Source organism: Tamandua tetradactyla, chromosome 13 (assembly GCF_023851605.1).
Source record: "Tamandua tetradactyla isolate mTamTet1 chromosome 13, mTamTet1.pri, whole genome shotgun sequence".
Lineage (NCBI taxonomy): Eukaryota > Metazoa > Chordata > Mammalia > Pilosa > Myrmecophagidae > Tamandua > Tamandua tetradactyla.
In genome coordinates, this window is record NC_135339.1 from 87217285 (window position 1) to 87241675 (window position 24391).

General features: G+C 53.6%; 1 protein-coding gene across 2 annotated transcripts in view; it reads right to left on the bottom strand.

Moving 5' to 3' along the window:
* Positions 1–868: 868 nt before the first annotated feature.
* The window catches only part of FAM53B (family with sequence similarity 53 member B), an 82196-nt gene continuing 58673 nt past the window's right edge, over positions 869–24391 (bottom strand). For both annotated transcript variants that reach the window (XM_077126340.1, XM_077126341.1), the window contains exon 4: positions 869–4508. In XM_077126340.1, coding sequence (XP_076982455.1) covers positions 4167–4508 — 342 coding nt within the window. In that variant the 3' untranslated portion in view covers positions 869–4166. The remainder of the gene's footprint in view (positions 4509–24391) is intronic.

Genomic DNA, 24391 nt, shown 5'->3' on the forward strand with positions numbered 1-24391 from the left:
AGCCGAGACAAACCACACAGCCGGGCTCCAGGTGGTTGGGTATTGAACCAGGAGGCTTTATTTACACAGTAAAAGTAACAAGCAAATTCCTGAGAGACTAGAGCAGATCTAGTGCAAGACAGTCATGGATAAAACACAGCAGCAGCCAGCCCGGCGAAGGCCGGAGGGCAGACTGCAGCAGGCGGCGGTGGCTGAGGCTGGGAACTGGGAGAAGCCCAGATCCAGGGTCTCCTGCCTGGGTGTCCCCTTGCCCCTGCGGGGGTGTGGCCCAACACTACACTTTCTGGCCTTTGCACTTCCTGGAACTTCAACATCCACAATGTATGCTCAGGCAAGCATGGCCGCCACCCTAGAAATGGCCTCTACGCTGCCTGCGAGTCCCCAGGACCCCTCCACTGCCAAAGACTATGCTGGAAGGTGAGGACCCCCTACCTAGGCTACAAGCACCACTGTACTGGGGCTCCCCCCGCCCCACACTTTATCTTTTTCTTTCTTTCTATAGAAAGAGGCATGACTTCTCCTGGCTTGACCCACTGCATCCATGCAGCTCGAGTCAGCATCACCTTGCAAGGGCTCCCCAGGGCATCATTTGTTTTAGGGGATAGACCCCCTGTCCCCCGAGGTGCACATACCTCTGACTGTAACTTCCTCAGCAGGAAATGATAAGCTCACGCAGCCACCAAGCCTGAGCCCCGTGGCAGAGGATCCAGGGCTAGTTTTAATTACCCGGGAAGCTGCTCAGACAGGCAGTGCCCCCAACGACACGTTGGGTGGCGTCAGCGGACATAGGAACCACACACCCCACTGCACTAGACTGTTTTGCAAATTTGGGCTTTTTTTTCTTTTAATGTGGATTTGTCCTTTATTAAAATTTTTTTTTCAGCATACAAAGTCACAAAACTTTCCTGCTACATTTTGTTGAAAAGTAAGGCTTTCTGAGAATGGGCATCCGGAAGGGTCATCAGAACAAACTCCCCTGTGGCTGGCTGGCCGGACGTCCGTTTCTGCCTGGGTACTCTGGCCAGGCTCCGGCCTCCACCGTGAGTAAGGCAAGGGGTTTGCAGTCATGTAAACCACGTGGGGCCACCAGGGGCAGAGCTGTGTGGCCCTCGCCCCTGCTGGCACAGGCCCACCCCAGGCAGTCGGGGGGCTAGAAGCAGCTCTTTGGAGTGAGTGTGAATGTGCTAGGAATGGCCAGCCCCTCCTCCCAGCAGGCTTTCCTGGAGCCACAACCCCACCCTCATCCTTCAGGGCCCCTGGACAGGCCACGGCCTCACCTGGTCTCCCTCCTGGCTTCAAACACCTGTTTCCCTTGTGGTGGGAGTTCATGGGCATCAGCTAAGAGAGGCAGGACCCCGAAAAGTGTCTGCAGCTGGGGGGCACCCACACAGGTGCCCAGCCTGGCCAGCTGCGTCGGAACAACCAAGCCGTATCCAGGGGCCTCAGTGGCAAACCCCCCTCCAACTGACTGAGCCCAGAGCACAAGCCCTGGGGCCCCCAGAGAGGGGCACGGCCTCTCTGGACGGTGTGGCTGCCTAGAAGACAGCAGAGGCACCTTCTGATGGGCTCTGCTCTCTCCAATCAAAAGACCGACAATGGAAACAAATGACAACTGGGCAGTAGGGTCACCACTCTCCTCTCCCCTAATGCTGCTAGTGTGAACTGAGCCTTGGAGCTTTGGTGGATCAGGAACAGCCAGATCAGGAAGGCCAGAAAGGGCTGGAACCTGGTGATGGGCCTGGGCCATTCCTGCTCATTAGTGGTCCAGGGCAATGGGGGCAGCTTGGGGGCAGGGGAAGGGGATGAGGCTGTGACCGGGCATGCTCTGCACTTGTCCTTTCCTCCCACTCAGCCCAAGAGGAGGGAGACAGCAGGCAAGTCTGAGAGCAGGTGGCCTGCACCGTGGTCCTGAGGACCCCCACCCCTGCCTCCCTCCTTGCTCCAAGGAAAGGCAGCTAGGGTTGTGTCATGCCTTGGCCTCTGCTGGCACTGCCTGCCAAGCCTCTGGCTATCCCCTGCTAGGCCCTCCTCCCTGCCTGTGGTGTGAGCTGTCCAGAAGGTCTGATTTAGGCTGTGGGGACCCCGGCTCTCTAGGAGAGGAAGCATCAGCAGGCCTTCTCCACATTCACCCACCGCTGGGCGCTCTACACCCAGACCTCTGGATTTGCTCCAAGTCACAGCCTTTGTGACTAACCCGCACGGCAGGTGGCCAAGTGAGATGTCCCTGTCCACATGGTCATCTGCAATCTGACTGGGCTCTCCAGGGTCCCAGGTGGCCGTGCCCAGTGGGAGCCCACACCTGGGACATGCCAGCAACTGCACACATCCCCACTGCACTAGCCAACCTGAGGTTCCAAACCCAACCCTGGAGGGCCACTCAACTGGGGTCTGCAAGCATCTTACAGATGGTTTCTAAGAAAAGCCACCTATAAATCAGAACTTGAGCTGCCACCCTTTTGATTCAGCAACACCTGAAGGTTTAAACAAAGCTTCCCAAACAGCGTCTTTCTTTAGGAGAAAGAAGGTGAGAACCATTTGTTCTCAACCTGCAGCAACGAGGCCTCCACTTGCCGGGAGAAGATGAGCAAAAGCAAACCAGCCACTGTACTACATGTCCACAAACTCCAGGGAGAATGTGCCTGGTTATTTTTAGCCTTATGGGAAAATGAGTTCCTTGCTTATAAAGCAAACCCAACTACTATTGTCTGCAAAGGATGCCAAGTTTGCTAAAAGCCAGATCCCAAGAGAGCAGAGCCCATGAGGTGTGTCTGCAAGCCAGGCCAGAGGGAGCTGCCCAAGAGGGGCCTTTTGCCCATGGCTGGGGCCACCAGCATGGAAGCAGCACTTAGAAAAACTCTGCTTCCCCCAAGCTGAGAAGAGGGTGAATTTGTCTTGAGTTGCATGAGGGGCCTTGGTTAAAGCAGCAGCCCCCACACACAGATGAGAATGCTTTTGGACTGCTGCAAGGCCCCCCAAGCCCAGGCCCCAGGCAGAGACCATCCCATCCTGGGCAGCCCCTCCGCCTAGCCTTTCTCCAGCAGACACCCCTCACCTTTGAAGTGTGCGCATAGCCTAGATTTGTGCACCTGCTCACAGCTCCTGCCTTGAGAACATTTTTAAGAGGTTGCCCTTCATCATGATGCCTGGACACGGGCCTGGGTCAGCTGGGCCAGCCCTTAGTGACTCATTAGCCAAGGAAAATGGCCACCGCCCCAACCTGCCCCTGTGGTCCCATAAGGTGGCAGAGAGGCAGCCTATCTCTGCCAGCCACAGCTCTGGGTAAGGTCCTGCGTGTCCTGGCTAGGATGCCAAGCAGGGGAGCTGGCAAGGGTGTCTAGGTTTCTGGCAATAGGTCTACCAAAATTTTACCTATGTGGACGGCTTCTGACCAGCACCCCCTAACTACCCCCCCACCTCAGCAGGCTGGGGCACCAAGAGTTCAGACATGGGCTTAACCTCTGAAGGGCTACCCAGGACCCCCAGGGCCTCTGTCTCCACACTTGGAATTAAGGCCAATGGTTCTGGTGTTACTACAGAAGGAAGCATCTCCTAAGCCTTCCCAAGCCTGATGCAGGGAGACCTGGGAGAGAAGGCACGGAAAAAAAATGGAGCGAAAGAAGGTGTGGGGCCGACTCCCCCAAAACTGAGCCTGAGCAGCAGACTGGGAAGGCCCTTGGTGTGGCCCAGTGGGTGCTGGTCCCGTCCTGAGCCTGGGCCTTCCCTGACAAGGCCGCCCAGGTCGGGAAGCACCGGCCAGGAGTCAGAATCCGAGCAGGGTCCCCAGAGGCCACTGGAGTGCTCATGTCCAGGGTCCCATGAGAAAAAAGGGGCAAAAAGACCCAAATCAAAAGCTGCTCTGTCAGCTACAGTAGTTACACGGAGCAGGGGGCCACAGGCTCCAAGTCATGGGTGAGAGGCTGGCACGTTCCAAGGCATGGCCTGGCAGGCCAGCCTGGCTGGAAAGAGAGTGGTCAGCTTCCCCAGAGCCTGGGACTCCCTTGGACCGGACAGCCTCTCCCAGGGGGTGGGCAGCAAAGCCTTCTGGGCCCTGAAATTGCCCAGGAGTACAATGTCCCCCGCTCCTTCCACCTCAGAGGGCCCACAAGGTACCCAGAGAAATCCCCGAACCTAGCGCATCCCCCACCCCAAACAGGGCCCACGGCCCCTCAGTTGTTCTCTATCTGTTCAATGTCCAGCTCGCCGTCCAGGGAGCAGGGGCTGTTCACAGTGGCCCTGCGGTCCCGCCAGGCCGAGGCTGGGTCCTCACGCCTGCCGCCATCCTCGTCCTCACAGAACAGCTCCTCTCTGCTCGTGAGACAGCCATCGAAGGCGGGGCGCAGAGGCTCGGGCACCGGGGTCCCGGCAGGGGTCCTGCCCCCAGCACCGGTGGAAGAGGCGGAGAGCAAGGTGGTCCAGGACCTGGTGCTGCTGACATGGAGGGCGAAAGGGCTGTGGGAGTCGTCCGTCCCTGTGCTCAGGCAGCTGAGGCTGCTGAAGGTCTGGCAATTCTGTGGGAGAAGCAGACACACAGGCATCTGAGCCCCATATCCCCTCCTGAGGAGCCCAGGACCAGCCCCCCTCAAAGCCAGAGCCCACGGGAACCTGGGCTCACCCCACTGAGCAAGGATAACGGTTCATGGGCCACGTGCCCACGAGGAGGGACCCTGGCCGATGAATACACAAGCCTCTTGTTGATAGATGCAGATTCAGTTATTCTACTACGAATCTGGCAAACGCCCAGTTCGGGTATGGCTGCAGTGACACAAGCCTGCTCCAGCCTCAGTGACCTGCCTTTCTGAAGGGCAGTTTGTAAGAACGCATCAGATTGCTCTGACCCCATGATCCCACATCTCGGACTCTTATCTATGGGGTACATGCAAAACTCCAGAGACTGGTCTCCTGGTCACCCCACTGAACGGAAGGGAAGAAAGCAAATCCGCTACGCCAATGGCTAAGTAACACAGGTATGCTACCGCTGAGAACAGGCCTTGGTGAACTTCTGGCACAAAGAGAAACAACCCCTCGAGAAGTGGCCTGAGGCGGCTGGAAACGGTGTCAGGTTGTGCTGCTGCAGAAAGGGGGATATAATGCCACCCCAACACCTCCCACAACAGGGGAGGCCTGTGGAGCCCCGAGGGGCCGAGCCATGGCCCCAGTTTAGTGCGTGTCAGAACTATCAAGGGCATGGGGTGAACACGTGACCTAGGCCCACCCTGGAGACACTGATCCCCCAGAATGGAATTGGGCTGCCCCTGCTTTCCACAGGTCCCCCAGCTAGGACTGCCACTGCATGGGTCCTCAGGCAGCACACAGCTTCCCCAGGGCCCAGTGAGAGAGTGTGGCTACAAACAGCTGCCTCACCTGCCATGCACACCTCTGGGGGTGGGGGGCACTGGTGAGGGAAGCGTGGCAGTGAGTGGTGAGCACAGCTCAAACAAGGCAGTGAGGTGCTTGAGTGTTGTTGGTAAATGCCAGTCCTGCTCAAGCCACCATCCTCTAGAGTGCCCCGTCTGGCCCTGAGCACAGGAGATTCAGTGAAACATCTACTGCCGAGGCAGTGTATAAAACTAGGCTTCCTTCTCTCATAGCCAGCACCCCCTGCCCTGGAATCCTGGTGGGGAGCCCAGTCCTGCCGGGCAGACTGTAGGGGTGAGGACACCTGAGGCCCAGCCCCGAGTACCTGACAGGACAGCACGAGGTAGGTGCACACAGGCTAGGGACAAAACCCCCTGACTCTTGATTTATTTCTTGCATGCTCGTGGGGGTCTGGGGGTGGGTGGGTAGCAAAGGCAAGGGCCGAGTCCCAGCCACTTCTCACCCTGCACACTCGCTGTCCCAAGGGCTTGGTCATTTCAGAGGCTGTCATGTTCATGTGTCACTTTGAAAGAAAGATGACCACTGGTTGTCCCAGTGAACAACCCACTGGAACAGGCTCAGCAGATGGAAAATAAAAGGTGTGCTCTCTCAAGGATGGTGCTTTGCCTGTCGTCGGCATGTTCATGGTTCCCAGAAACTATGGAAGGAACAGCTCGCATGGGTTTGTTCTCCTTGGCACCTTTTGATGGACTGTTTCTCTGCTACATGAACATGCTGGCGTGTAGAAACACTTCGCCAATGGCGATGTGATCTGCAACCAGCAGGGACTCTCCTTGCCGGTGGAAACATTGCTCTCCTTGCTGAGGGCCCAGTGCACATGCTGTGGTCCCCCCAGGGTGCCCAGTGCTGGAGTCAGGCCATTATCTCCTGTGAGATAAGAGGTGCAAGAGGGTGGGAAATGCTGCTGAAACCCTCAGGAACAGAACCCACTCCCGAATCTACACCCTTTCCTGCTCCCACCCGGCCTCATGCACAGAGCTGCTTACAGGCAGGGGCTACGTGACACATTCTCAGGCCTAGCTTTGTGCAAATGTGATGACCTACTTCTGGGCACTAATCATGTTCCACGTGAGCCATGGTCAGCATCATGGCACTGGGCCTTCACAGCTGAACGGCCACTGCCTCGTGTGTGCCCTGGCGAGGGCTGGGGTTGGACGAGCTGTGGCATATGTAGAATCTGCCACATTTTGGCATGGTGGCTTCGAACTAGTCCCTTCCAGTCTCTAGGCCTCAGCCCATCAGCCAATAAGGGTGGGACTAGGGTCCCAGGGTCACTCCTGCTCTGCGGCTGCCTGGAATCAGGGCCCTTCAGGCAGCTACAAGGTTTGGCTGGTGAATCTCTCACAGGCAAGCAAGCCATGAGTGCCACTGAACTGCCATCTCCCCTGGTTTCCCCAGTGGCACGTGGAAACTCTCGTGACTCAAAACCGTGCCATTAGGGAGGGCCACGATGGCTCGGCAGGCAGAGTTCACATCTGCCAAGCCGGAGACCCAGGTTCGACTCCTGATGCCTGCCCGTGCAAAAAAAAAAAACTGTGCCATTGGGCTCAGTGAAGCCAGGACTGCCTGCCGAGTGGGGGACATTAGTGCCACACGGGACAGTGTGGGCCCTGCCCAAACCACCATTCCTGGGGGGCAAGCAGGTGCAGCCTTGGGACAGGGGCTAGCCCAGCACCCCCAGAAGAAATACACACAGGCCTACGACAGGCCTGGGTGCCAGAACCCTCAAAAATGTCAGGGAAGGCTGAAAAGCCACTAAAACATTCAATGTGCCCTGTGAACACATTATTCCAAGGTGAAATTGCTGTTCTGGAACAAACTGTCCCTCCCTGAAATTCTGCTCTCCTGAGGCCCATCCACAGTCTAGCTATAGGCCCCCTACTCAGTTGTCACTGAGTCCAGGCAGCAAAGTGGCAAGAAAAGTATCCATGTGGCTTCAAATTAGTGGCTGAAGACCTTGGTCAGGACCCCACTTCTAGTCTATGGCCAGAGAGCAGCAGCCTGCTTTGGGGGTGATTCTGGAATTAAATCCCAGAAATTCAGTCATTCCAGTCAGACCCCAAGCCAGCCACACTGGAGGCCGTGGCGCACCCTCAGCCCTAGCCTGGGTCTCCAGCCCCTCTGAGCCCTCCCATCTCCCCAGGACTCCCTCTTCTGCACAGTGTTCTGTCCAGACATTGGATCCTTCATCCCCCTCCTGTGTGGGGTCTCCTGGGCCCTGGGGACAGAGAGAATAGTGATGTCGCCCTTGTTTCTCACACTGAGGGGTCCCATCAGACTTGGCCAGAAAGTGTACCCCAAGAGTAGAGCTGGTGCCCCTCTACCATGCCTGGCCTCGCACTCCTAGCCAGCCCAGCCCAGCGCTTGTGCTCGGGGATGGCGCTGCCCAAGTGTGAGGCTAGAAAGCATTCCAAAACCGGTCAGAAGAAACTTGAGAGGGCACAGGCCTTTTGCCAGCCGGGGGCCCCTCTGCCTTGAGCTTCAAGGCAAAAGCCAATTCCGCAACCTCAGGAAACTTCAATTAACATCCCACATCTTGCTGCATGTGCAAACCCTGTGGGGTCTCAGGCCCCACCAGATTATCCCCTCTCAGGCCAGCCCAGGAGAGCTTGCAGAATGGCTCCAGAACACCTAAGGGTCTGAACTAAACAGCAGTGACTTATCAGTAGCAACCCAGAATCTACTCTGGGCCCACAAAGGGGCCTTCAAGGAGGCAATGCCGCCTCGGTGTTGGGAGCCTCATGTGATGAAAGCAAGGGTACCCTGTGGACGGTAGGGAGTGTGATGGCACTCAGCAGGCAGCCCGCTTTCTCCCGGCCCTCTCAGCTGGAGGACGGGGAGCCTTCATTCCCTTGCCCCGGGCCCCAACCAGCCCCTGCCCCGGAGGATGTGGGGAGCCTCCCAGCCACACGGAAAGGTGCGAGGAACGTGATTCTGGGGTCAGAGGCCTGGACTCATGTCAGGGCCCCACTGTGCCCGCAGGTCACCTGCTTCAGCATCTCTGAGCCAGGAGCAGCCATCCCTGTCCCGGCGGCCTTGCTGGGTCAGGGCAACCATCACACGAGGAGGAAGAGGCCAGGCAGAGACCACTGGTCCTGCCTGGGTCCCCTTAACGGCAGAAGCACCCCCCCTCCCTGCAGTGAGTGCTGGCTGCAAACAGCTCACAGCTGCTCCTTCCCCTGAGAACTGTCCTCAGTGGGCAAGCCTGGGGTGAAGCCCTCCCGATGAGGCAGTCCCGAGCTACTGACTAAAACAGAGTAAAAAGGCTGCCCACTCCTCTGGTGGGGTCCATCGAGGTGTTCCTCTGGCCCCAGAGCTCCCCGGGGGGACAGGCTGAGGCCAGGCTCCAGCTGAGCCCACGTCTTGGCTCAGTTTCCCCCCGTCTGTCTGTCCCCTCTCCCCCACAGACTTCTCCAGAGCCTCCATCAGTCACCTGCACACAAACCTTGTCTCAGATTCTGCATCCAGGATACTAACTGCAGCCTGCTGTAAAGACGCCATACGACTACTCATCACGCCTGCTGTTCTTTCTAGAATCAGGACAGCAGGCCCTGGTGAGAGACCGATCATGGGAACCAGCCCATCCTGCGTGGCTGCTGGGGACACCACGCATCGGCCAATCAGTGTCCTAAAGGCAGTGCCCACACAAGTACTCCCTCAGTACCCCACAGAGCCCAGGCCACCTGTTTCCCTAGTCGCAAGGCAGTGCCATGTGCTCCACTCCCTCTTCCCCACACCACTCTCAGGGCTGCAGGGTCACTTCTCACTTTTTTCCTCCTCAATGTTATCTCCTTCTTTTGAATCCAATTGTAGGGCTCTCTTGGTGGTGAAGGTTTTTAGGAAACTACCCCAAATCCCTTTTAGAAAGAGGAGTACAAATAAACCCAATCACCACGTGGAGATGACTGGAGCCCTGAAGCCAGCTGCCCTGCTGGCACATGCTGGGCCCAGGGCTCTGGCTGAGGCAAAGCCTCTCTCCTCCCAAAAAGTCACTTCTCTGAGAACAGAATTCTCCAAGTATCAAGAAAGCATCCAGCCCATGAGAAAGGCCAACAGCTTAGAAATTGTCTAAGCGGCGTTTGTACTGGAAGCTGACACAGGGACAACTGAGATGGCAAGGCCTGTGGTGTCTTAGGGTTTTCACCTATCTCAGAGAAGAAAAAAAGAGAAAGCCTCCAGCATATTTGTGGCCTGTCTTGCATCCATCTTGATCAGCCTGAATTTGGCATGAGGGCCACACTTGCACAGGAAGCCGCTGCTGTCCTGCCCCACGGAGCTGGCGGGGTCACAGTGGCAGGCACTTCTCCCTCTGCGGAAGTCCAGCAGCAGGGCTGTGAGACAATTTGGTCCCAACAGGTGCTTAGATGCGCTGCCCCTCCACCCACTCTCTCTGCTCCCCATACAACTGCAAAACTCTTGGGTTACAGCACTCGGAACCCAGCCCCCAGCCCTGAGTCAGTGCAGTTTCTGCTGCCCCACCCCCTCTCTCCTTACTCACCTGGCCCCTCCCCCTCCCGAAGGAGAAGCTTTGCATCACCACCCCTCTGGAGGCTGCCCCAACCCCATGTGCACTCTCTTCCCTGTGAGGTAGGCTGCTTGGAACCCCTGCTCCCATACCCTACTGCCCTGACCCTAAAGCCACCATTTCTGCTGGGAGCCGGCTCACAGGGGGTGCTCAGTGCAGCCCGAGGGTACAGGGGCCCCCAGTCAGCTCCTCCTGAGGCTCGTATCTGTGCAGGCCTGAGCCCTGGAGCTGCACCCTGGTAGGCCATAGGTAAGAAGAGCAACAGGCCTTGGAGGCCTGAGGCCCACACGGCCTCTGGCAGCCCAGGCCACAGTTCATGGTGGACACCACTACTGCCCTAGCCCAGATGGCAGATGGCCTGCCTGAGCACAGAAGGCATGGAAGCAGCGCCAAGGGACCTCCCAGGGCTCCCACAGTGGAAAGCAAACATTGTGTTTCTGTGGCCAGCGTTCTGGGCAGCACATGCTCAGGAAGGGGCCGGGAAAGCTGCCTTGCTCTCTTCTTAATGTGAGAAGGACTCAGCCTAACAAAAGTTAAGGGACCTTTCCAAAGCACACAAGGCTTTGGCAGGGGGCCACAGCTCACACACGACCAGAGCCCACAGTCGGCCAAGGTCAGGGGCGGCATCTGCAGCAGGCCTGGGGGCATGGAAGGTGGGTCCAGGGCTGGCTGAGGGGGTCACAGGCACTGGTTCCCACACGGGCTAACTGGAGCTGAGTGCTTGGGCCCCCATCAGGGCTGGGGAGACAGGGCTACTGAGTCCTAGGGCCCCCTTAACTCTGTTCCAGCAGCTCTCATCTCTGTTCTAAGGAAGCCTTCTCTGGAGGACATACCAGTGCAAATGGATCCTTTTTGGACAAGTGAGCAAATCACTGACCAGGTTAACAAGCTCATTTTACAGATGAGATTGAGGCCTAGGGAGGGGAGGGCAGTTGATGTGTCACCTTCCAGGGCCAAGCTCAGAAAAGCATGAGGTGCTCGGGGTTAGATTACAGGGTAGGACAGGCCGGCAGGCTGAACTAGACTCTCAGCTGAGCCATGTGCCCACTGGGACACTGGGAAATCCTCCCAACTTCTGAGCCTCAGTTCCCTCATCTGAAAAACAAGGCTAATATGAGCCTCAAAGTTAGAAATGTTCAGAGAATTAGGAGAAATGAGAGCACCCAGGGGGCCCTGCTGGAGCTCAGCAACCCCTCCTGCTCTCTGCTGTCCCACTGCGCTAGGGCTTGGAGGAATTCCTGTAGTACTCTACAGTGCCAGCAAGATGCAGAAAATGGAACTAGGAGCTCACAACTTTTGGTGCAAAGTCTACACTACAGATGGTCAAACCCAACTTCCCTTTATTACAAAAACCTGCATTTCAAAGTGAGGATACATGAGCCACTCAAAAAGGTAAAATACCTAGGAACAAGCTTACCTAGAAAACCACACAAAACTGACACGAAGAAATTTTTTAAAAGCTCTAAAATAATGAGGAGAGACTAGCCCTATCACATACCAAAACATAAAACCTCAATAAATAAAATAGTATACTAGCGTATGAGTACACTTAAAGACTGATAAAACAGAAGAGAATGTTCTGGAATAGACCTAGGCTAGTATATGATAAAGGTGGAACCCCAAAGGGAGGAAGAGATGGAGTTTTCAACAGATGCTGTAGGGTGCGTGCCTGGGGAGCCAACTGAGAAAAAACTAAGGTACAGATTCACACCACACACAGCATTAACCACACACAGGATTAACCATATAGATCAACAATTTCCATATGAAACCATAAAAGTGCTAAGAAGGAAACATAGAGGAGTACCTGTAAAACCTTGGGGTAGAAAAGCCTTAGACTGAAAATCCAGAAGCCAAAAAAAAAAAAAAAAAAAAAAATTGATAAAAACATACATATGTCAAAAATGCCAGAAGTACAGCACAATACTACCTAATTGTAATGTAATTATGTTAAAACACTGAATGAAGCTGCATCTGAGCTATAGTTTTTTGTTTGTTTTTATATATTTTTTGTATTTTTTTCTCTATATTATCATTTTATTTCTTTTTCTGTTGTCTTGCTATTTCTTTTTCTAAATCGATGCAAATGTACTAAGAAAATGATGATCATACATCTATGTGATGATATTAAGAATTACTGATTGTATATGTAGAATGGAATGATTTCAAAAAAAAAAAAAAAAAAAAAAACTGTATCTCCTAAATAACACCTCACTACCTGTATTGCTACCACCCTGAATTATTGCAGTAAATTCCTAAATGGTCCTCCTGCTTCTAACCTTGTCTATTCTCAATCCAGCAGCCAGAGTGACTTGAATGAGTCAGGTCATCACGTCACTTCTTTGCTCAGAACCTTCCAGTCTTTCTCGAGCCACTCAGAGTGAAAACCAAAGTTTTTACAGTTGTTGCAAAGATCTGGTCTCATTCTCTTTACATGTTTTAAATAGCACCATCCCCATCATTCTTTTCTCTTGCCCTTCTTTATTTTTCTTCATAGCACTTAATACTACCCAGCACTTCATAATTTATGTTTATTTGTTGTCTGTCCTTCTACTAGAATGTAAACTCCATGAGAGCATTTTTTTTTAAATAACTGTGTAACCGCATTTAACTTGCATGAACCTTTCTTTGTACATCTGTCAAAAGGACATAATAATAACCAAGTAAATCATGATTGTGAACATAAAAAAAAAAAAAAAAGCCAGAAGTCCCGGTAGGAAAGTTAAATTGGTACAGCCGCTTTGGAAATCAGTTTGGTGGTTTCTCAAAACGTTAAGTATAGTCCCAGCCCCCAGCACCTCCCCCCAGGTATGCAGCCACACAAAAATGTGCACGCGAATGTTCACAGCAGCACCCTTCCCAACAGCTAACTGGTGAGTGCCACCCCAGCGTCCGTCAGCGGATGGATGGGTGAGCAGAGCGTGGGTCATCCACACCAGGAAACATTATTTGGCCATCAAAAGGAACGAAGCCAGTCACAAGAGACCCCATTTTGCGTGAAGTGTCCAGAATAGGCAGAGAATAAGTAGATTCGTGGTTGCCCGGGGTTGGGGCAGGCAGCGGTGGGGGCTGGGGCAGGATGGAACCAGGAGGAATGGGAAGTGACTGTCAATGGTTTCGGGTTTCTTTGCAGGGTGACGAAATGTTCTAAAATTGATTGAGGTTATGGGTCCCCAACTCTGTGCATACACTAAAAACCACTGACTTGTGTACTTTAAATGGGTGAATTGTATAGTATATGAATATCTCAATAAAGTTGTTAGAAAATGCCAAGAGCAAAGTCAAAAGACAAAGAACAAACTTTGCACATAAAAAGAAATATGTGCAACTCATTGCACAGGCAAAAAGTAACCTCCCTCATATACTCTAGAAAAGGAAAAGATGAATAACCCAATGTTTTAAAAAGGGCAAACAAGCAGAACATAGAAAGGGACAAACAGCCTTTCAATATATGAAAAGAGGCTCAGTTGCATTCATAATTAGAAAAATGCAAATTAAAATGACAGAGAAACCATTTTCCACCAATCCGATTGGCAGAACTCCCACCGTTGGACCAGACTGTGGTCATGGGCCACTCAAGCCTAGCCGCTGGGCTGCACCCAGGTCAGCTTCTACCCAGGGCCTCCTGGCAGTCTCCTCCAAGGTATAAACACACGTGCCAGGGCCCGGCAGGCCTCCTGTTGGGGATCTGCCACAGAAGCAACCCTTCCCACACCTAAAATGACACAGGGACCCTGAGTTCTCTGCAGCCAAAGACGAGACACAGCTAAGGGTCCCTCGCAGGGATCTGGGTACAGACATGCAACCGATGCCCTGCAGCTGGGAAGCAGGAGGCAGCGGGGCCCCAAGGTTGCCCACTGCAACTCCATCCGCCAGGGTTGATTAGTTAAGAAGCAAGGTGCAGGGCGGGCCACGATGGCTCAGCAGGCAAGAACGCTTGCCTGCCCATGCCAGAGGACCCAGGTTCGATTCCCAGTGCCTGCCCATGTAAAAAAAATTTAAATAATTAATTAATTTAAAAAATTTTTAAAAAAAGAAGCGAGGTGCAGAAGGGTACATGCAGTGTGTTATCTTTTTATAAGGAGGGAGAAAAAACATAGAATTGAAATTTCCATTTGCATAAAGGAATTCTGGAAGGATTACAAGAAATAAATAAAAACGTTAACCCAAGGGCGTGGGGGATGGGAAGGGCGAGGACAAGTGCTGACACTGCATGGTTTTTGTTTTTGAACCTCATGTCCAAACTCCTCCTAAAAGTAAATTTATATTTATATACTTTTAAAAACAAGGTGATGCTATGTTAAAAATGAAGAATGACCCAGAAGTTAAAATCTTATCCAAATGGTCACTTGTATTATCCAAAAAAGAAGCCCCTGTCACCGCCCCAGCCACAAAAGCAAACAAAACAAAAGCACCTCCGCGTTAAGCAGTTTTGATGTTTCTCCACCAAAGTTCTTTTCAACTTTCCTTTTCTCCTTTTTGGCAGGAACAAAGTGTATGTGCTTTTTCTTATTACAGCACTTCGAAAAATTGTGTGGACCAAAACACCCTCCCAGCCTGAGTTCCTGCACTTCATAGTCATCACCAAATTGAATGGGAGTTTCGCCCAAGCACAGGGCGCAGAGGCATGGAGGGGGGCGGGGGCAGGGGGGCACGGCATGACAGGGAACCACCACCTGCATGTGGGTGGGGAGCTGCTCCCATGGGGTGATCCCCTCGCAGAGAACACAGGCAGGTGACCACTGGAAAGCACCGCTCTTGTAGAGGCTCACATGGCCCATTCCCACCCAGGGGCTGGTTTGGAGCATCCTGCTGGGTGGGAGTGCGCCCGTGGGCTCTCCGCATGGCCAGGGTAGGGCTGGCTGCTTTGTGCCACAACCTCAGCCGTGCAGAACCACGACTGTCCCTGGGGCTGCGTGAGCCTTGTCCGAGGGGTCTAGGGAAGGCCACCACACCGAGCCACTGCCGGCTGCTAGTGGGAAATGTTTCTGGGGCGGGGACAATCTCCCCACATCTGAGAGTGGCCTCCAGCAGAGACACTAGGCACAACCCCCAATCCAGATGGGCATCTAGCCAGGTGTCTACAATTGTGCTGCGTGTGTACACGGGAGGGCCCATTTCCACCTGTTGTCAGAGCTTTACACCTGGCAGACAGATGAGAAGGAGAAATCAACTTCCAAGTGTCCTTTCAGCTGGATTTCCTTTCAATGTGATGGTAAAAACTCGCCATTCCTTCCCAACCATAAAAGATAAATCATAAAGCAGAAAAGCCAGGCTAACGCTGCGGAAGCACACTGACAGATTTATCTGCCCAAACAGGCCCTGGTGCGGTCAGCTCCAGCAGCAAGTGGCCACAGCCTGCCTCTTTCAGTTGACAAAGCGCTCCCTACTCTCACCCTTGTGGGTTTGGCTCTGCCCCCTCCTGCTCCTGCGTCACCAAGGAGTGTGCCAGGCAGGGCCCAGAGCAGCACCTCAACAGTGGGGGTCTGTCCCCACACTTCCCGCTCCTTCCAGGGTCCACCCCAAGACCATGGCACAGAAGGAATAGACTTTGCAGCAAACGCCCACGTAGCCAAGGCCCTGAGCTCAGACAGCTGGGAGGAAACACACGTACATCCTGGAGCTGCTCCCGGAGGGAGTCCGGCTGTCTCCCAAGGTCAAATACTGGGAAATCTAAATAAAACTTTCCAAAAGTCAGACTGAAGTCCAGGCAAACCTGCGGCTGGGACCGCCTGTACCAGCTTGTCTTGGGGATCCCTAACATGTCCGGACAGTGGTATTCTGTTTTTTAAGACAGAGGTGTGCTAATCTCAGGACCAGCCTAGGCTCAATACCTCCTGGGTGGGCCTCTGGTGGCCAGCCTAGAAACCCAAGGGGTGGCACAAGCAGCTGGCCCTACACGGCACCAGCGTGGATCCTGACCATGTGGTCAGAGCAGGAGGGCCGGCTCAGGCAGCAGTGATGAGCCACACTGTGTTAGGGGCCTGCAAGGACCATGGCCCACAAGGAGGGGCACTCCTCGCCGACGTGGGCACCCTTGTTGTCCAGGTTCCCTCAGAGACCCACGGCAGAGCCACTGCAAAGCAGTCCCAAACTGGTTATAAATGTCCCACGGTCACACTTCAGCATCCAGGAGCCTTCTCTACTGCCCCTACCCCCGGCCACCCGCCAACCCAGAGTGGCTCCTCACAGGCTGCAGCCACCATTGTAAGTCTGGCACACATGCCATGCGTCACCGGAACCTCCTGCCCCCCATCCCAGCTCCTTGGCTTCTTCCCAGGTCAGGGCTTCCAAGGGTAGCAGCCGTTCCACCCTGAGGAGCGTGCCCTGGTGGAGGAGAGCAAGCAAACTCTGCCCCTCCCTGTGTGAGAAGAGGGTCTCCAAGGGTGGCTCTGGAATGTCCTGCCCCCTCTGGGCACCTATGGAGGAGGGAGTCACCCTACCTGAGCCCCAGGAAGCCCCGCCCTGCCCAGAGAACCTGCTGCCCCTCAAACATCAGCCTTAATGGAACTTGAGCTCCAGCACTGAATCCAAATCCAACCTGTACCCCTGACCCCAGTGTCCCCAAATGGGCATCTTCAGGCCAGACCCTGTTCTGAGCTCCTGACCCAATGAGCAAGTCCTTGCAACATCCCACGTGTCTCTGAGCTTGACTTGTCTCAAAGCCGGCCCAGCACCTTCCTCTCCCAACCTCAGAGCATAGCACAAACCCTGGCTCCGGGGCCAAAGGTCTCACCTGCCCTGCCCACGCTTCCCAGGCCACCCAGCTTTCCTAGGCACAACCTTTGGCCACAGCCACCCTCCTCACCTTGCACAACCCAGCTACTGGCCTACATTGGAGGTTCTTGGCCCCCAACATCCCTTGGGGTCAGTTGGAGGGCCTTGGTGGGCTCTGGGCCCTATCAGCACGAACCAGGTCTTCTGCTCTCAGTGTTCATGATGCTTGGAGAAACAGGCAGGGCTAAAGGAACATTTGTTGAATGAAGGAAACGGTGAAAACGATGAGCCAGTTGGGGTGGAATCCTGGCCTCAGCACTAGAACTGGATTTCTCTGTGCTTATCATGTGACAAATGTTCTCTTTCCCACGTCCTCATGAGGCTGAGATCACAACAGTTTGTGGCTCAGAAGGGGTTCAACACCAGGGCTGAGTGCCAGATTGTGCAAGCAGCAGGGAAGGCACCCCCCTATCACCCAACTGCCCATCCCATAAAGGATGCCACCAGAGAATATTCCATGAGAACAGAAATTGCAAACCTGCTGGGAAGAGGAGAGGCTGCTGGCCCTCCCTGGCTGGCCGCAGAGGCCTGCGGGGGTGAGAATAAGGCAGTGGCCCGGCCCAGCCCAGCCCACATGCCCCAGCATGCCCAGGCAGGGCACAGGGCCATGGACAGACCCGCAGGCAGGGGTCGGGCAGGACATTCCTGGCACATTCTGCTTTTCTGGGCTCTGCTGTCACCCTACCCACAGGGTGGGGTAACTGGCAGGGACAAAGTGCTTGGGGCCTTGAATCAGAGAGGGCCCCTTAGAAGGCTCCTTTTCCTGTAACCTGTGGAACACCTTTGCTTAGCTACCTGGGAGTGGGGAGGGGTTCTGTACTGTCCCTCAGGCTCCAGCAAACCCAGACACCCTGGAGACATTCCTTTAAGGTGCCTCCAGATACCTGAGAGGACTCAGAGGGCCCTGTAATTCAGTGGTGGGAGTATAACTGGAACATGCCCTTGGCCACCAAACAAACCCAGGCTGGCCACCTGCTGCCTCCCTCTGGCCGAGCAACTTCAGGCGTGTTCCTTCGGCTCTCTGAGTCCTGGATCCATCCTGCAGTTGGCAGTGGAGAGAGGGTGAGACCCAGCTCAGGCCAGCATGTGCTCGGCAGGACGTGGCTTCCACGTGCAGGCCTGACCACAGGCTCCGGAAGGGTTGGCCGGGGTGGGTCTCCTCCTGTGACTTTCCCAGGGACACGCCATGATGCAGCTCTGAACTTTTCCTGAGAGGCTTATTTTCTTCCCTTTCCATTCTTCCGCTTTTGCTCATAACTGTTTAAATACTTGGCAGAACACACAAATGCAGCACCTGCATCCCGAGGCAGCTCCAGAAACCCTCAAAGCCTCACGCTTCCAGTTAATGGGCCCACAATGGATGTAGGAGGCCAGCCCTGGGTAAACCTCTTGCTCCTTATTCTCTCACCATCTAACCCTGAAAGCCGGGCTCAGCCAGCACCCCCATTTGACACATGGAGGGACTGAGGCTGACTTAGGCAAACTTCCTACCACGGGCAGTGGCAGGGCCAGGCTCAAACCACCACCACCACCCCTGCTCTGCTCCTGGGCACTTCCCTCTTCCCTGCACTGCTGCCAGAAACACCAGCACCCAGGGCTGAAGAAATCCAACCTTGGTATTCACCCCAGACCCATCCTCACCTGCTACTTAGCAAAAACTCCCGAATACACCTCCCCATCCCCCAACCAATCACAGCAGCAGAGAGAGCTGATGGGTGAAGACTGCTGGGGCTACACCTTTGCAAAAGGGCATTTCTGGGCTTGCCCCTTGTCTCCCAGGAGTGCGGGAGTCCCAGCCCACTCCAGGCTCTCTCTGCATGGTGGGTGGGGTGGGGGACCACATCTGCTCACCAGCAAGGGCACCCAAGAATTATGCACAGGGCTTGGAGCTGCCCTGAATCGCTCTTCAATCCACACCTCTCCTCGTGTGTAGAAAATCAGCCCACCAGGTTGAGCTGCCATAAATTCCATGTCATCCCCTGGAATCTGGTCTTGTTCCAGGCACCAAGGGCATTATTGAGGGTTTGTTCTTGTGTCCTGGCAGCTGCAGAGCCTCTTGTGATGACGGAGCCCTATGGGGATCCTCCCACTGCACCCTGGGAGGAAGACACCATGATCCTCCCTGGAAACTGAGGCACAGGGATGAGGAATGTGCCTGGCCACCCAGGGAGTGAGTGGGGAGCCAGGACTGGAACCACAGCAGTCAGGTGCTGGGACGGAGCGCTACACACTGAGCAACACTGCCCACGTGCAGGAAGAAAGAGGAAGGGGCACGGCCCCTCCTGCAGAACAACAGTGTGGCCACAGCTGGGCAGACGTGAGGATGTGGTAGGGAAGGAAAAAGCCAACAGCAGGAGAGAAGAGCGTGAGCTCAGGGCATGGTCGTAGCCCCAGCACCCACAGTGCCAGGGGTCTTCACGGGGCCCACTAGGACTCCCTCCTCTTTCTCCCTTCTTTCCCAAAGATGAAAATGCTTGCTTATACATGCACGTGTACATGCACGGGCACACACGGCTCCCCCATTAATCACTTCAAGAGGCTGCAATCTCTACAGAGAACTGTGATGGCAGGTGGCACCTGAACCCTGACCTCCCAGTGCTCCTCCCGTTGAGATGGGAGAGGCAAACTGGAGGGGTAGCAAAGATGGCCAGAGAGGTCCGGAAGGAGACCAGCACCCATACCTGGGGCCCCACCTCTGCTGTGAGACCTTCGACTGACTGAGCCAAGTCTGGCAAAGAGCCTACATTTTCCTTGCAATGTCCGATGATTTGGGAAAGGCACAGAAACCACAGGGGAAGCCCCTCACTTGCCTCTGAAAGTGGATCCTGCAATAAAGGAGCTGCCTAGCCCCGTGTCATGCACTGGGAGCTCAAGAGATTACCAACCTCCACCCCACCTCCCTGGGAGAGGCCCCTGGAGAAGAGAAGACCTGGGGCCAGGTTTCCATCAAAGCTCCCTCTGGACCCTGGAAAGAGGGACCTGCTTTCACCCACTTTACTTCCAGGCAGTAAATGGATCTCGCGGAGAGTCAGAGTGGATAATACCACAGCTCCCATGAATGGGCGCCTTCTGTGTCCAGGCCCTGCACTATAGATGCTCTCCACCTCAACAAAACAGAAATGCATACCCACAGAAATGCACACACACACACACACACATGCCCATCCTGCAAATCAAGCAAGATGTATTCCTTGGAGGAAAAAGGAGACCCTGGAGCTCTAACTGGCAAGCCGCCACAACTGGAGCCGGGGCCATGCCAGGCAGGCCTGGTGCACAGAGCGGTCATTCTTCTCTCGCCCCCTCCAGAGCGCTGGCCTGCGAGGGCTGAGCAGCAGTCTGCCACACTGGCAAGTCAGGGGGTCTTAACGAGGCTTGAGCTCCAGGCAGAGAGGGGATGAAAGCCAGAGCTGTGCACATGGATAAATCACAGAGAGGGCCTCTCACCCATGCCAGCGCCTCTTTGGGCAGTCATGGATAAAGCAGGCCAGCTTCAAGGGGGTGCTGTTGTAGGCAGTGATTCTGCCACAGCAGATGTGAGCTGCTCAGCTCATCCAAGGGAGCCCAGACACCACCTCCTCAAGTTTGGCACCTCCCCCTGCAAAATAACTGGCTGGGTATAGGCACCACCATGGTGGGCCAACAGACAGATGGGGTAGGGGGTCGGGGGATGCAGCCAGCACACAGGTGCTCATTCAGCCACGGCAACAGTCAGACTGGTTAATATATTATGGTGGCAATGGTCACGAGTGAACAAGGAATCTAAAATCCCCAAGGGTGGGTACCCCCAACACACACACACGTGCACACTCAATTCATGTTCATGGAAGCTTTGAGATCACCTCATAAAAGAAACGGGTCTTCTCTTTCATTTGCTCTTAAAATTGGTTCTCATCATGAAACTAAATGTGAGCCCAGAATTTTTCTCATAATTGTTTAGGCAGGGTCGGTGAAAAGAAACCCCTTTGAATTACAGCATAAAGCTCCTGGCAGCTAAGCAAGCTGGCCTGGGCTGCCTTTCTCTTCTCCATGTTTACTTGCGCTCCCTCCCCTCTTTAATCGTCACCATCGTCTCCTTTAAGTGGAGAATTCATGGTGTTTTCAGGAAAGCAAGAAAAATGGACATTCCTGAATGCATTATTATGGGACCTATTAAGGCAGAATCATTCACATTCTCCTTTTTTCTCACTATTAGCTTGAAATGATGTTAGAGAAAAAGGGAGAGAGAGTAAAAAGCAAACAAAATACAAACAAAAAATCCCTTCCTCGATGGCCACTCTCCATCTCTTGAGAAAAGTATCAACTGTTGAAGGACTCAGGTTAACGGGAGACCACAAAATTGGGCTGCTCATCTGGTTGAAAGCAAGAAAGCTTCTAACTGACTGGGGGAGAAACATCAATTGCAGCTTTAGAAAAACCTATTCTCTTGGCCAAGACACAGGGTCATTGAAGCCCAAGCCGCCTTGCGGCACTTGTGGTCATGGCTAGTCACAGCTATTCATGACCAGGTGGTGATGGCTACTGCAGGAGCTATGCAGGGCCACCTGTGGCTGTGAAGACTACTCTCACTCACTGCCGGGGGTCCTGCAGCCCCAACAGAGCCCCAGGAGGCCAGATACCAGGCAGTCAGAGCTGTGCCAATTAAACCCCTGAGCCACTGGCCTTTCTCTTTCTTGTTTTCACTCCTACGGATATATTAGCACAGATTCCAAAGGTGAGGCTGCTGCCTCCACCTCCCACCTTGCTCTTTAAAAGGGTAGGAAGAAGCTCTGAAGAAGAGCGCTGCTGGGGTTCTCTGGGGGAATACCTCTGCCTCATCCCCAGAAGGCCTGGGCCCTGCCTGGGTCTCTGAATCATTCTAGGGTAGTGTGCCAGTGCTGGAGGCCTCAAACCTCCTCAGGAACACAGGGGCATCTGATCTGAGAGTGGGGGCAGCAGAATCCCAGGCCACTCAGAGTCCTGCTCCTGGCTGACCCACCCCTGAGAGCATCCCACTTGACCCTTTGCTACCCTGGGGCCTGCTCCCAGGACACTTGGCCATCCAGGGAGAAGTGACTGTCAGGGGTAGGCAGGGGAGCCAGGTCCGCCCATTGAACAGCTCCAAGCCAGCTTCCCTAACTGGGCCTGGCACCCTACAAGCATGTGGGCAGTCTGGGACCTAGCCTTACCCAGGGGAAGTTGTGATGGTTAGGTTCTGGTGTCACCTTGGCCAAGTGATGATGCCCAGTTTTCTGGAGAGGCAAGTACTGCCTTAACAGTTCCTGAAAGAATATTTCATGACTGGTTGATAAGTCAAAAGGCCGATTTATTAAATCATCAGTCAGTTGATTGCAGCTGTGACTGATTACATCTACGATCAACTGAGGGCATGTCTCCTGCAAAGGAGATAATCTCATCAGTTGGGTTTAATCCAGTTGGGTTTAATCCAGTTGGGTGAAGTCTTTTAAGGGAGAAGAGAGAATTTTCACTGCTTCTTTAGTTCGTGATTCTCTCCTATGGAGTTTGTCGAGATCCCTTGTTGGAATTGCCAGCTTCACAGCCTGCCCAACGGATTTTGGACTCATCCATTCCCACGACTGTGTGAGACACTTTTTAAAATCTCGTATTTACAGATATCTCCTGTTGGTTCTTTTTCTCCCGAGAACGCTGACCTATACGGAAGTTGAGACTACAAGCATCCAGCACACCAGCACACTGAGGGGTTCTGGTTGCACCCTCATAAGCAGGACTGGGACCACACCTCTCTCCCTCTCCTTCCCAGTGCCCTTGTGGAATCTGGGACAGCTCCCAGCCCAGAAATGGTTGAAGACATGGGTGGCAACTCTACCTGCCAATGTGATGCACGTCGACCAACTGACCCACCTGGCACTTAGTGACCCTTCTCCAAATGAGCAGTGTCTAGGCCGCAGAACATATGGTCCTCGAAAGGCAGCATACTTCCAGGAGGGCCACCTTCCAGGGTTGCTTGGAGAGGGTATGGGAGGATAGGACCCGGAGAGACCAGCAGAGCCTGAGGGCAGTAGGTTCTGAGGGCACAGCATGTCTTAGAGGTGCAACACAATGGGATGGGGCAAGAACGTAACAGAATGGCTGGGCACCCTCCCCATCTCTGCGTGGGACATGACTCCCAGGGGTGTGGACCTTCCTGGCAACGTGGGACAGAAATCCTGGAATGAGCTGAGACTCAGCATCAAGGGACTGAGAAAAACCCTAGAATGAGCTGAGAATTAACATCAAGGGATTGAGAGAACCTTGTCAACCAAAGGGGGAAGAGTGAAATGAGACTAAGTGTCAATGGCTGAGAGATTCCAAACAGTCGAGAGGTTATCCTGGAGGTTATTCTTATGCATTAAGTAGATATCACCTTGTTGTTCAAGATGTAGTGGAGAGGCTGTAGGGAACTGCCTGAAAACGTAGAGCATGTGTTCCAGTAGCCATGTTTCTTGATGATGATTGAACAACGATATAGCTTTCACAATGAGACTCTGTGAATGTGAAAACCTTGTGTCTGATGCTCCTCTTAGCTACTATATCAACAGAAGAGTAGAACATATGGAATAAAAATAAATAATGGGGGGAAAAAATGTTAAAATAAATTTTGTTTGAAATGCTAGTGGTAAATGAAAGCGAGGGGTAAGGGGTATGGTATGTATAATCTTTTTTTTCTCTATTATCCTTTTATTCCTTTTTCTGTTGTCTTTTTCATTCCTTTTTCTAAATCGATGCAAATGTTCTAAGAAATGATGAATATGCAACTATGTGATGATATTAAGAATTACTAATTTATATGTAGAATGGAATGATATCTTAATGTTTTGTTTGTTAATTTTTTTTAATGAATAAAAAAAAGTTAAAAAAAAAAAAAAAAAAAGAATGGCTGAGGAGTCAAGGTAACCAGCCCTGCCCAGAGCATCTGCTCCCACATGGGGTGAGGACAGCATCAACTCCCACCTGGAATCCTGAGGGCCTGCCTTTCATGCTCACCTCTGAAGGAGCCAAGCCTGAGAGGGCAGGACACCTGGCCGTGGCCACCTGCCAGCAGACAGCAGCAGGGCAAGGGCCAGGGTCAGCCTTAAAAGAGTCCGAGGGTGGGACAGGGCAGCATGGGCTGTATCATCATACACTGTGGACCTGCTCTCTTCAACCCCACTTGTCACACTTTCTACCTTCCTTTTCCCTTAATTAAAAAAAAAAACTGGGGGCGGGCCGCGGTGGCTCAGCGGGCAAAGTGCTTGCCTGCTATGCCGGAGGACCTCGGTTCGATTCCCGGCCCCAGCCCATGTAACAAAAAAAAACAAAAACAAAATACAATAAAACAAGAAAATGTTTAAAGATGTTTCCCTTTCTTCCTCCCTTCCTTCCTTCTATCCTTCCTTCCTTCTCTCTGTCTTTCCTTAAAAAAAAAAAAACAAAAAAAAACTGAACAATGATATCCATAACGACAACAATAATTAATGCTCACCGGACTCTCACCCTGAACCTGCTGAGAAACACGAGGCCTTAGCCCATCAACCAGCTCCAAGAGGGGCAAGCCAGGAGGTGGTGACCTCCCCTCCTGGGAGCAGGCAGCAGATCCAGTCAACTCAGAAGGCAGGTGGGGGATGGTAAATCAAGGACAGCTCCTGCTAGGTCAATGCTAACATCACCCCACCAGCCCCAAATCCTGATTCACAGGTACAACAACTCTGCCATGGCAGTGGGACCCAGCCATGGCAT